General features: G+C 55.3%; 1 protein-coding gene across 5 annotated transcripts in view; it reads left to right on the top strand.

The window, feature by feature from the left end:
* Positions 1-12,897, top strand: part of ZNRF1 (zinc and ring finger 1) — an 89,706-nt gene that overhangs the window by 76,051 nt on the left and 758 nt on the right. The window contains exons 3-5 of one of the 5 annotated variants that reach the window (XM_006908819.2): positions 9,653-9,758; positions 11,360-11,451; positions 12,371-12,897. In XM_006908819.2, the coding sequence (XP_006908881.1) occupies positions 9,653-9,758; positions 11,360-11,417 (164 nt within the window). In that variant the 3' untranslated portion in view covers positions 11,418-11,451; positions 12,371-12,897. The other 4 variants (XM_025044588.1, XM_006908821.2, XM_006908820.3 and 1 more) reach the window with 4 other exon arrangements.

Here is a 12,897-nt window from a genome sequence, read left to right as displayed (position 1 = left end):
GAATGCCTGAGTGGTAATGGGAAACCCGACCACTCAGGGAGTCTTGCTGTGCCAGTCGGAGAGGACGAGGAATGGGACAAGGAATGGGACAGAGTCAGGTCCGTGGTGCCAGGAGGTCTCTCGGGTAGCCCAGTTAATCCTTCTGCTTGTTTTCTGCCCCGCTTGTTTCCTGGACATCGGGTTGGGAGATACCGCCTCCACCCATGTGTGCTCCTGACAGCAGGAGGCTGGAGGGACTGCCACCTCTCCTCGGGGCACAGGGCGTCTGTGCCAGGGGTTCGCACAGAGCACTTACGCCCCGACGACTCCTCACAGCAGAATAAGTACAATAGGCAGACGCCCTTTAGGAATCAAAAACACCGAGCTGCCACCTAGTCGCTCCACCAAGGCTGTGGGTAAGGAATCGGAGCCCAGCTGATGTGAGTTCAAAGCCTGTCTCAACCACTTACTGACTGTGATCCTAGGCAGGTTGCTCAGTTTAGCAGGGCCTTGGTTTTCTGGTCCATGAAATGGGGCTATCAATACCCGGTTCATAGGAATTTTGACAAAATACAGTAAGATATGACAGGTAAAACTCGTTAGCACAGCCTGGCACGTGGTCGGTGCTCGGGAAGTTACAGCAGCCCCGGCAGAGGCGGGACCGGCTGGCGGTTTCGTTCCTCATTTCGCAGAGTGGACCAGTTTCTCTTTAACGCTTCGCATCCTGTGCTGCTGGCCACACTCTGCTTTTCCATTATGTGCTTCGTCTGGGCATCGTACCATGTTCGCCAGCGATCTGTGTATTATATGAGAACTGGTACTAGATCTAAGCGGGGTGCACCCCTACGCCGACCCTGGGCCCACCTTCTAGGATTAAAGTCACAGCGGTTCTTAAGAGTTCTGGGACGTCACAGAGGGTCTGAGGACTGGCCCGGAGGTGAGCCTGGGTCGCTTGACCCCCATCTCGACAGGAGGTGTTTCCTGGGCAGACTTGGCAGACCTGTCCTTGGGCTCTGGCCTCCTCAGATCCCGATGTCCCTTGCCCTCCACACCGCATTAGCCTGGGCAGGCCTGATGGTTCCAGAGTGTTCTGTGGAATAAATCTGATGAATTCGATCCACTTGATTCTCCTGAAAACACACCCTGCTCTTCTCTCATCTGTTTACTTGCTCGGCCAAAAGCTCCGGACGCATGCGGGTGGGCAGGGTACCTAGTGTGTCAGCTGCACGCAGTCCGGCAGCTGGTCAGGGAAGGCTGCGGCCCTCTCTCCATCCCCAGCGTTTCTCTCCCGCTTCATATCCTCCCGGTGCCTGGGAAGTCTCTCCTGTCCCCAGTGGGCAGCCTCTCCCTGTCTCTGGGCATGAAAACCTCTGTGTCTGAGTCTTCCGTCACGATGCTCTGGACTTCCCATCAGACTTCCCAGTGTGCTTCCCTTCGAGGCTGCTCCCGCTCCGCTCTGCGCTGTTCCTCGCCTCTGCCTGGGACCATGGACGGAGAGGAGTCTTTGCCCCAGCCATGGCCTCGGGAACTGTTCCCTTATTTTCCACATACGCGGAGCCCTCATGAAGACCGCTTTTTGTCCCGTGGGTTGCTGGGGGGAGATCTCCATAGACACTGCCTTGTGTCATAAGAACACAAAGCAGCCTCAGAGTGGGCCCGCCCGAGAGGGCTGGGCTCTTGGTGTCATCAGGAAGAACTTTGCAAAGGCAGCTGTGGAGGACAGAGTGCTCTTGGGGCCACCTGAGTACTGCATACCCCCACACCCAGTCTGGAGAACAGGAAAGGTGAGGGGCACGGGCTGTATGGAGAACTGCGCGGTGCTCCCCGTAGGGCTCCTCCCCGCTGGCAGCCAGAGGATGCGGTCATTCTGCCCTGCTACCTTCATCTCCGTAGAACAGGCTTCGAAGCCCAGTCAGAGCACAGGGCACCCGCAGACGCCACACTCAAAGTCAGAGTCCCTTTAGAACAGGAGTCCCCTGTTCTAAACCCTGGGCGCAGACCAGTACCGGTCCATGGCCTGTTAGGAACCGGGCCGCACGGCAGGAGGGGAGCGGTGGGTGAGAGAGCGAAGCTTCGTCTGTATCTGCAGCCGCTCCCCAGAGCCAGCATCACAGCCTCAGCCCCGCCTCAGAGCATCAGGCATTAGAGTCTCCGAGGAGCTCCGAGGTCCCTGGTGCCACAAAGGTTGGGGACCACTGCCTTAAAGAACAAGGAAGTTGGCCAACCAGCCTGTGGCTGTTCTCACGCTGGTCTCATCTTTTCCCTCTTCTTCTGATTAAAAAGCCATCTCCTCAGGTTGTGTGTGTATGTGTGTGTGTGTATATAAACCAGAAGCTTTCAATCCAGGATTTCTTTTGCAAAAGTCAGTCCTTTACCACCAGAGGCAAAGAGAGAGCATGTTGCATGAGTCTTGTCAGTGGAATTTGTCATAAGGTGTTGAAGGTGCTTCAGAAACAGGGGCCCTTCTGAGTGCCCTGTTGTGAAAAGGCCTTCGGGGCTGGACCCCTCATACTGTCCTTGTCTTTTCTGCAGACTTCAAACCCTTCCAGGTAAGAAGGCGTTAGCCGCCTGGGGTTGGTATGTGGAGTTTCAGTCTCCGGAGCTGGTCTGGGGCCTGGTCTAGTTCAGATCGAGCCCAGGCCTTTCGGGGTCCACAGGCCAAGCCCCCAGTTGGGATTTCTAGCTATTTGTTTTGGTTTTGCCAGTAGCATATTCTACTCCTGATTTCTCATCATCCCATCCTCTTGACTTCACTTTATCTTTTCTTGTAAAAGAAATAATAGTAATGTGAGGAGACCTTAAAGAGTCTGTGAAATAAATATAGAGCTCTCAGATCTTTCTGGTAAGGGGGCTGGGGGGAGGCTGTCCTCCTAGTGGATAGAGAAAGAAGTGCTACTTTCTTAGGAGGATTCACTAGAACTCCTGGTCACTCCCCTGGAGACTTCCCATCTACACGTACACAAACTTTCTGCAGTTGCTGGCACCAGTTGGGGCATTTTTTATAAAACGGCGGTTATATAAGATGAAACTTAGTTAGCCGCCAAAGAGAAAAAAGTAAAAACCTCCTAAATGAGGCAGATAGAAAGTAGTATTTTTCTTATTATGAGGGTTGGCCTGAGCTGTGGGTTGGAAGGCCTCCAATAGCCGCCTGCTAGATTTAAAAAAAAAAACAAAAAACAGTTTAGGAAAGGCAAGACTAGTTCAGCGGGTTTGCCCAGTGCCCAGGAGAAATGTGAAGAGCAGTAACCAGGGCTCCCGGGGCAGGGGCAGGCGCTGGCCCCTGCTCTGGGGGTGCAGGGAGAGCACCTCCTTCCTTTCCTTCCAGGGCGGCTCAGAGCCCAGGACTCTTAGGACATAAGGGAGGGCTCCGGGGGACCCATTCGTGTGGGTAAATGCGGCCAGCTTGAATGGGCCTTTTAATTTCCCTCCCTTTCCAACATCTGTCTGTGGCTCTGAGCCTGGGAGAACGCGCCCTCGAGACTACGCACCCAAACTTTGACCAACAAATTGCTCAGCTAGCAGAGTGGGCCTCGAGATGGGGGCCTTGGTTTTACTAGGAAGAGAAGAGAGTCATGCACTACGGGGAAGAGGGCGTGACAGGCGACCGACTGTCCATTGGAAGCATGGGGGTAGGGGGCCTTGATCCAGGACCAGCCAGTGGTCCTTAGCCCTGGGAGATTCTGGCTTGTGGCCGGTTCCTTTGCTAACAGTATTAGGAGCACCTGGCGGCTGTCAAGGCAGCTTTAGAAGACTTTCTCCCCTCCGCCTTCTTTGGGGGCCCAGACCCATGCCCTGCTTCTTAGGTCCTGACTACCCTCCTCTCCTCTCTGCTAAAGGTTGTTGCCCCCCGACCTCAGGGCTCTTGAAATGCTAAATGTCACATAAGGTTTCTTTAAAGAAGAGGGAATCTGGCTCCCCCCAAAGCAGCAATGCCTCCTGCTAGTTTACCTTGAGCTGAGTTAGTGGACCTGAGTGAATGGTGTTTATCTGGCCTCTTCTCTGCTGAGACCCTGTATTTGGGATGGAAATGCCTTTTCCTCAGCCTGGGGAAGCCAGGTCCTGGCCTAGGAGTTTGCCCCGCCCAGCAGGGCGCTGCCAGGAGCTGTCGTTAGGTGCCATCGCGGTGGCTGAGTCTGGCTGTGTCTGGCTGCAGAAGAGTCTGTCCTGGTGGTCCTACCCAGGAGGGTGGGAAGGAGGGCGCTTCTGGCAGCTGCTGGTAGGCTGGCCAGGCTGCCGGTTGAATGAAGAGTCTCAGAGGGAGGGCGGCCCGAGTTGAGGACCGAGGGGGTTGCTGTGGAGAGCTTCTGTAAATCGAAGCCCTCTGGGCCTGAGCTCTAGCAGCTCACCCCTCTGGGCTGTCATCATTGCAGCCCCACCTGGCCAAAACAATAGGATCAAGCCTCACAGTTTGGGGATGTTGGGGTGAAGATGCCACTGCTGATAGGGGAACTCTGCTCAAATCTCCCCTTTGCCTGCACATTTCCCAGGTGGGAGCTGGCAAGTCTTGGCATTGGTGGCACTGCCCTGTCCTGTCCCCCAGGAGACTAGGCGAGCAGCTCTGTGCTTGCGGAGAGGCGGCAAGACCAGGCTCTTCCACACCTAGGCTGGAAATGAGGCCAGGGGGCGGAGCCTGTGTCTGCGTCATTCTTGGGGCTTCTCCTTCCGGCTCCCACCTTCCTTCCCACCAGGGCCCTGGCTGCCATCAGCACAAGAGGAACCTATTATGTACAGTCCTGCGCTCAGCTGCTGGCTGCAAGCTGCACATCGGCCTTCCCTCTTCGATGCTGGCAGAAATGTATCTGTAGCTGTTTGGGCTTCCCCACCCGCTCCTTGCCAGCAGCAGCCCTGAGGGTCCCTCGGGGAATGTCGAGCTAAGCCCCACAGTGGCACTTGGAAGGCTGCAGTGCCCTGATCTGTCCACACTGAGCACCTGGGCTCCTCCGCCCTTCTTGGGCCCCACACACACATGGTCACTAAAAGAAAGATCTGAAGCCGTCTGTGCGATGGGTGGCGTTTTCCAGCCCCAAAAGAAGAGACCCTGTCACCTGCTCTTGTAGGGAAGGGAGGCAAACTGGCAGAGTGGAAGGAACTGGGCCTGGGAGTCTCAGCCACTTACCAGCTGCATGAATGGATACAAAGGCCTCCCACCCCACCCCGGGTCTCTAGGATTCACTGAGATGCATCTGTGAAGTTCTGGCATATAACTATCCCCAAAGATGTGAGGGCTCCTTTTTCTCTTCCCAGATCCCTTTTCTTTGACAAACAGCAGCTGTCAGAAGTGTTACCCTGTGTCTCAGGGAGGGAGCAGGGGTATCCCACCATCCCCCACCTCTAGCCCCATCATAGGTGACATACCTCCCATGTTGGCGCTAGAGAACTTTTCCTGCCATTCAGGTCTGGTTCCCAGGTCTGGTTGGAGGGACAGGCATTGGCATCATTTTGTACCACCCCCAGCGAGGCCAAACACTTCCAAACTCCTCCTTGGGCAGTGACATTGACCTTGCACAGGGCATCAGGGTGCTTGGGAGGGGTGTGTCAGAGGATGGTAGCTGGCACAGCTTCGCTCCTGTGTTCTCATCAGTCAGCACTGGTTGAGCCCCCTCCACTGGGGACCTGGGGATGCCAAGGGGCATTTGAGTCCATCTGCAGTGCGGTCTGAACTTGTACCAGGCCCAGCATCCCTGGCTGAAGAGTGCGGAAGTCTTACAGGAAATGGTTGATAGCCAAGCTTCCGCTTCAGCCATTTCTACTCACTGTTAGGCTCCCAGGGACATCTGGGGACTGCTGGTTTCCAGGGCCCCAGGGATTGGGACAGGAAGTTTTACTCAGCCCACACAGGCATGTTCCTGGATCTGTGCTCCATCTGTCCTCCCTGGGAAGAATGCTGCTCCCCGCGCACGGTGCTGGCACTGCCGATTTTCCCATGTGGTCGGGTGGCAAGCCCCGTCCTGGGGACCTGCAGGCGGCCTTATGCAGCCAGGACCCTTGGTCCCAGGGAAATGTGCTCCCCGCCGCGTGCCTGGGGCCGGTTTGCTGGGGCAGCCGCACAGTTTCGTTCTTCCCTCCAGTGCTGCCGACCCAGGCCGGCTGGTGAGGCACGACACTGCGCCGTGCGGGAAAATGCTTCGTAAAGTGCTGTGTGGTGGCGGCAATCGATCCTTCGTAAGAAGAGAGCGTGTTTCACTTTCACGCGCTCAAGCCCGCGTCCTCGAATGCGCGGCAGGATAAGAAAATGAACTGTCCTTGCACCTCCCGGCCTTCTCCCTTCCCCTGGTGACACCCAGTGTGAAGAGAGGAGGGCCGCGTCCAGTCCGTAGGGGAACATGCGGGGACACTAGCTCAGCATCAGCGATGTGGTGCTCCCGAGGAAACCACAGGCATGGAGAGGGGCACGGAGACCGAGGCTGTGCCCGCACTCACGTCACCGGTGAGATGTCCGAGGCAAAGGTGCGGGAAGGAAATGCCCCGGAACGTGTGCAGGGTGACTGTGCCTTCTCGAAGCTGGACTCCTTTCCCTCCCATCTTTATCGGAGGTTTTTCCTCTAATATTTTTGTTACGAAAAATCTCAAACGTGCAGCAAAGTGGAGAGTTTCGCCGTGAACACCGGAATGACCGCCCAGAGTCTGTGCTGTGCCGCACACTCTCTCCGTCGTAGGTCGCCACCCTCCAGGCCTCCTTACCCTTCACTGCTTTCCAGAGGAAACGCAAACACTGACATGTTCCTTTATTGGGGCCTTTGATGAAAATACGTGTACAAATAATCAAACAATTCCAAAATGTTTTTTTCTTCTAATTCTTCTTTCCTCCGCCCTTGTAACGTGTGTCTGTCATTCCAGACTTTGATCTGTGCTTACAGAAACATGTGCATACACACAAATATTGAAATAGGTATGGCATTTAATGCTTTTCAAAAAGGAGAGGGTGCCCTTTTACCGATCTGCCACTTGTCATATTCGAAGTCTGAGGTGACACTCCAGTGGCAGGCTGATCGTGTGCCACCTCCTTTTCTCCTCATTCGCTCTATGCAGATGGGCCTTTGGGTTAGCCATGTCTTAACAGAGAAAATGACCGCAGGTTGTCCACGTGGCCAGGCAAGCGAGAGTGACTTCTCTCGCAGCTCACGTGCACTAGGACTGAAGGATTGGATTGTTTCTGTATTAGGCTTTTTCCTCAGGGTTCCTGGTGGGGGACTCTGAGTCACCAGACCCTTTGTGGCCATGAAGAATCCCCATTTCATGGGCCCCAGATATTTCCTTTTCGACCCGAGTCATCAGAGGGCACAGAGAAACAGTCTTGGAGGAGGGCGCCAAGCAAAGGGTCCAGGCCCACTGCCATTCACGAGCCCTCTGACTTGGGAAAGATGTCTGACCCCTGGCTTCAGCATCCTCATTTGTAAAGCTGGGACAACACTGGGCGCCCTGCCTGGCTCCTGAGATTGTGAGGCTCAAGTGAAAACACACACACACACACACACACACACCCCTCAAATATGTATCATGGGCAGTGTTCACAAACAATTAAAATCTTTTAGTAGTGGGGACTTGATCCTGTTTCAAGCTCTCCTTCACATCCATAATTCCGCTCTCGGCGTTTCTCCTGTGGTTTTGAGAACTTCCGGGTAACCTTTTGCTGACTTCACCTTTTTCACCTGCCTCTGAGATACTAAAGTTGACCTGGGTTCGTATTCTGCCTTCTTTGGATTTCAGTCTAAACTCTGCCCACCAGTCTCTCTCTCCCACATCTACGACCTGTTGCCCACCTCTCTCTTCTGAACCCCAGATCTAGACCTGAACAGACCCCTGGAGGTTTCCGTCAGCGTGTCGCAAGTGGAGATGCCTGGTCCGCCTGTCCTTCTCCACCTGGGTCTCCTCTCTTAGTGACAAGCACCCCCCCATTTGCCTCGCTTGCCTTGTTAGCGCACCATTTCTCGCTTCCTGCCCCCACGGCTAGTGTCGGCCTGGAGTTCTACCCGGCATTGCTGCACTGGCCTCCAGAATGGGCTCCCATCTCTGGGTTCTTTCAGTCCCTCCTCCAGCAGTTTCCAGAGACTGGGTGTGGTCAGAGCGCGTCTCCAGTGCCTCCCAGTGAACAGGCGAAGCCCAGACCCCACAGCAGGGCGTGAGTCTAGTATCATCTCCTTTCCTGCCACCGCCCCTGCCCCGTGGCCCCAGGAGTCTTTCTGCACCTGCCCCAGCAAGCTTCTGTAGTTCCCCGGTGCACAAATACCGATCCCTTTGCCTGGGCTAACTCTTTTCTGAACGGTCCCCACCCCAGCAGTCATCTTTCGTACCTCTCACACCTGGGTCTTTGTGCATCGTATGACTTCCCGGGACGTCCTGTGCTCTTCATTTCCATGTTCTTGTTCAGCCTCTCTCGCTAGACTCCGAGCTTCTTGAATCCTGAGTTCGTGGCTTATTCACTGAGTCACCAGTGCCCAGAATGTTAGAGACTGGTTATGAAGGATTACCGACTCACGTGGGCGCTCCAGCTTCCTTCCATTGGTCCTGTTGTTTTTGTTTGTTTGTTTTGTTTTTGCGTGGGAGTGTGGGGCCTTTCTGTTTTTTCTTTTTTAAAAAGTTGAATTGTAGCCTTTAGAAATTCACAGGGTTGTAAACCACCACGTCTGTCTAGTTACGAACATTTTCATCACCCCAAAAGAAATCCTCTTGCAGGATTCCACGTACATGTGATACTTGAGACAGAACCAGGGGACGGAATGGTGGTTGCCAGAGGCTGAGCAGAGAGAGGGAAGTGGGGGTTCACCGTTCAACGGGCATAAAGTTTCCGTTACGCAAGATGAGCGAGTTCTGGAGGTGCGCAGAGCAGTGTCGTGCCTCGTAGTTATCGGCACCGTGCGGCACACTTAAAAACCTGTGAGGAGGGCAGATCTCATGCTGAGTGTTCCTACCACAAAAAAAGAACACGCTTTACCCGTTAAACAGGCGCTCCCCATTCCCTCCTGCCCTTGGCCCCTATTAATTTGCCCGTTCTGGACATTTCATAGGATGGAACAGCAATAGGTGGCCTTTCGTGTCTGGCTTCTTTCACTTAGTGTAATGTTTTTGAGGTTCATCCACATCGTAGCATGGGTCAATTTTTTGTTCCTTTTCATGGCTGAGTAATATTCCGTTGTATGGCTAAGCCACCTTTTGCTTATCTGTTAGGTGGCGGACACGTGGGTTGTTTCCACCTTTTGGCTCCTGTGAATGTTGCTGCTGTGGACGTGCATGTGCAGGTGTCTGCTGGAGCGCCTGTTTCTTCCATTCGTCTCGCCTTATACCACTGTCCCCATCACCCTATTTTTCCAAACCAGAAATCTGCACCTGGTCTACACGTATGTTTAGGGGAAAAGTCTATTTAGGGAAACGGTTTGCCTCATGCTGCCTCTGCTGCGTGTCTACCCCACTGCAAGCTCCCTCCATCCCCCGGGTCACTTATTTGGTGATTAATTCCATTTTGTCTTTGGAGAATGAACTTGTGGTGTGCATGTCTTGTCTCTGTGGCGAGGGTCGTTAGTTCCAGGTCCATCTTGGGTTTCTGTGTCACTCACACAGCCTAGCACATGTTGGGTGACCGGAGCAGCCCCGACCAATTCTAGACCCACGCCTGTTTTCTGCCACCTGTCTGCTGGTGGCTGACCGTCTTCCACTCTCCCCTGTCCCCACTTTGCAGATGACGTGCTGACTAAAGACGCGGGTGAGTGTGTGATCTGCCTGGAGGAGCTGCTTCAGGGGGACACGATAGCCAGGCTGCCCTGCCTGTGCATTTATCACAAAAGGTACGAGAAGGTGGCAGGGCCAGCTCTGCCACATCCCAGAGGGCTTCTTCCCTGCGGGCAGAGGGAGAAAAGGGCAGACCCTCTTCACTAGCTATTTATTGCTGAACAACCTCCCCCACTCCCTACCCCTCCACCCTTGGACTCTGAGTGCGGTGGAGGCAGAGGCCAACAGACATGCCAAGTTCAAGGCTGAGTAGAACGGCCAGAGGTTTTGCTCTGGTTTGACAGCCTGGATGGTGGGGCCTGATAGGGAGACCTGTTAGAGCCCCCACGGGTTGGAGGTGCTTAGGATCCCACGGAGCCAAAAATTCCCATCTTTGGTGGGTTGATTCTCCATCTGTCTCCCCAGGCCTTATCTTCCTCCATGGGCCCCTCTGTTCAGCCCCTCTGTCCTCTGTGTGTGAGGCAGCTTGGAGCAGTGTGCTTGCTGCCCCTGTCCCTGCCCCTTCTCCCTGAGGGCCAGGTGGCAGGAATAGCCACCACCTGAGGGGCCACAGCACTGCAAGCTGCTATAATTAGCAGGGATGACATTTGTCCTCGGACTCCGGCATGAGCCTCGTTCTTGTTTCCAACTGGAAAGAAGATACCTCCCTACCCAGGATGGGAGGACACTCTGTGCTGCCTGTGGCTGCCACCTGCTCCAGGCACCTCGAGCCCCAGAGCTCCTTCCTGACACCCGGGCTTTTCCAAAGCCTGACTCATGGGGCCACGGACCACTGGGCAACCATGGTGCCTGGCACACGGGTGTGGCTGAAGCGGGGAGGCTCAAGGTTGGCCTGGGGAAGGGGTCTTGGTCTGGGTCCAGCACAGAGTTCGCCAGTGTCCTGGCAGGGCACCAGCCAGAACCAGAAGAAGAGAATCTTTGGCCCTGGGGAGAATCATGCAAATTATGTCTGGTTCCTGACTTTGAAAATACCCAGATGTTGGTTTACAAATCAGAAGGCTGTCTAGGGGCGATCTCTGTCCCCTCTCTGATTCAGACAGTCCTTTCTGTAAGCACTAGAGACCAAGGGTTCACTGTCAGCCTCCCGTCTGGCTCTCCTTAGCAACGCCCCTAAGCCAGAAGGCCACCTTTCCCTGGGACGGGCTAGATGCTGGCTGCCAGCCACGGCGATCTGAGCCGGGTAGCTTGAGAGTCTCCTAGGATGTCACCCACCAGTGAGGGAGCCTCGAAGCTGCTCTTTTGACCCAGGAGAGGGTCCCCAGAGCTAGAGTCCTGGCCAGCCGTCCAGGTCTTTGTTCCCACCTCCGGCCCTTGAAGCGTTAGGGATGGCCGACAAGCTGCCCTGCAAGTAGCCGTTGCCATCCTCCTGGATCCCTCTCAAGGCCACATTCCTGCCTTTTTACAGCACCCAGATCCACCCCAGTCCTGTACCCACCATGCCAGGTTGGCCGCCCCGGCTAAGCCAAGATCAGTCTTGGCGTTCTGCCTTCTTGCTCCCTCAGAAAGTGGGTATCTGGGGACACGCTTGTTTTCCCCTGGGGTCCTCGCAGGCGAGATTTAGGAAACCCCTGCTCAGAGACCTGACCCTCGGAGCAGATCCCCTAAGGAGCGGCCTGGTCAGCGGTAACCTGTCTCCCCTTGCCGCCTCCCGCCTCAGCTGCATAGACTCGTGGTTTGAAGTGAACAGATCTTGTCCAGAGCACCCCGCGGACTGACCCTGCTGGGCTCGCTTGCCGATTCCTCTCAAAGGTGAGCTGGGCTCGGGGCTTGGGTCAGGTCACCCTGGGGCCTGGGGGCGGGGGGCCGAGTTGTCCGTACGCACCCCCGGGAGGGGAGCGTCATGGCAGTGAGTGGTCCTGGTGGGGGGAGATGATTCTGGGAAGGCTAAGAGGTGCAGACTTGCACGGTTACGAAGAAGAACCGCTCAGTACAGTTGATCCGCTGGGGAAGGACCAGCCTGTCTAGACGTCTGGGGCAGATGCCCCTGAAGGAGGTTCAGGAAGAGCCCCTCGGAATGTGCCAGGCGGGAGAAGCAGCATGAGCTCGGGAACCGGACACTGGGCTTGCACCCAGCCGGCCTTGTGCTCGCTGAGAGGCTGGGGCAGGTCCTCAAGTCCTCAGGGTCTCCGCTGCTTTGGGAACAGGGGGATAATCTTGCTCCCCGTCCCTGTATGGGCATCACACTTATTAAACAGGACAGTCTGTGGGACGGTGCGTTGTCCCCTGCAGGGCTTGTCAGTGATCATTCCACTGCTGGTTCTTCCTGCCTCAGACCACCTCCCTTATCCCCGCTGCCAGACGGAGCTGAGGCCTCCAGGCCGGACGCAGCCCACCCACCCACTGCACAGGTCCCTGATCCCGCAGCAGGCCAGTGCAGCTAACATCCCTATAGAGAACCTTCCAGTCTGACCTCTCCACTTCTTCAGAGCACCCTGCTTTACTGCTGACCATCCTCTCTTGTCCCCGTCCTACCTGTCCCTTCTGAGATCTGGGCTGGCACCTTGTTTTGTTCTGGCAAGCAGACAAAACCCCCAAAGAAGCCAAAACCCTGACTTCACTTCATCTCACATCCAAAGGTTTTGGGGCCTCTTTTCTTTTCTTTTTTTTTTTCTCTCTCTCTCTCTCTCTCGTCTTTTGTTTTGTTTTGTTTTCTCTTGTTCTTTGTTAGGTTTATTTTATTTATTCCAAGTAAACTCCCAGAACAACTGATGATGGCAGACAAATCAGGGACATTTGCTCTTTTTACCTTCACCTCAAAAACTGAGGACACGGGGAGATGGAACAGCGAGGGCGAGAGTGAGGCGTGCGCGTCCCGATTCCCGGCACGATGTTTGCCCCCTCGGGGGCTGGACCGGAACCACCGGCGCCCAGGCCCAGCCTCCGCCCCACGGAGCACGACTTACGCACTGTGGCCCACGTGGGGACAGCCAGCCCTGGTCCTGGGAGGAGGCTTCAGACACTGAGGCCGAGCCGAGTTGGGGACACCAGTGGGAACAGGGCACACTGTTCTACTGCACTGACTTCCAGACACTGGTTCTCCCTTCCTCCCTGAGGACACCAAATCGGATGAGCCGCGCGTCCGAGAGAAGAATCGACCGCCATCCTTCCCCTCACCCCTCATCCCAGGAGGGAAAGCGCATTTTTTTTTTCCACCTTTGAAAGGCATTGTGGGTCTGTCTCTAAAGTGTTTACAAA

Source organism: Pteropus alecto, unplaced genomic scaffold (genome assembly GCF_000325575.1).
Source record: "Pteropus alecto unplaced genomic scaffold, ASM32557v1 scaffold123, whole genome shotgun sequence".
NCBI lineage: Eukaryota > Metazoa > Chordata > Mammalia > Chiroptera > Pteropodidae > Pteropus > Pteropus alecto.
The sequence above is the reverse complement of the archived record's forward strand: the minus strand, read 5'-3'. Positions and strand labels throughout refer to the sequence as shown.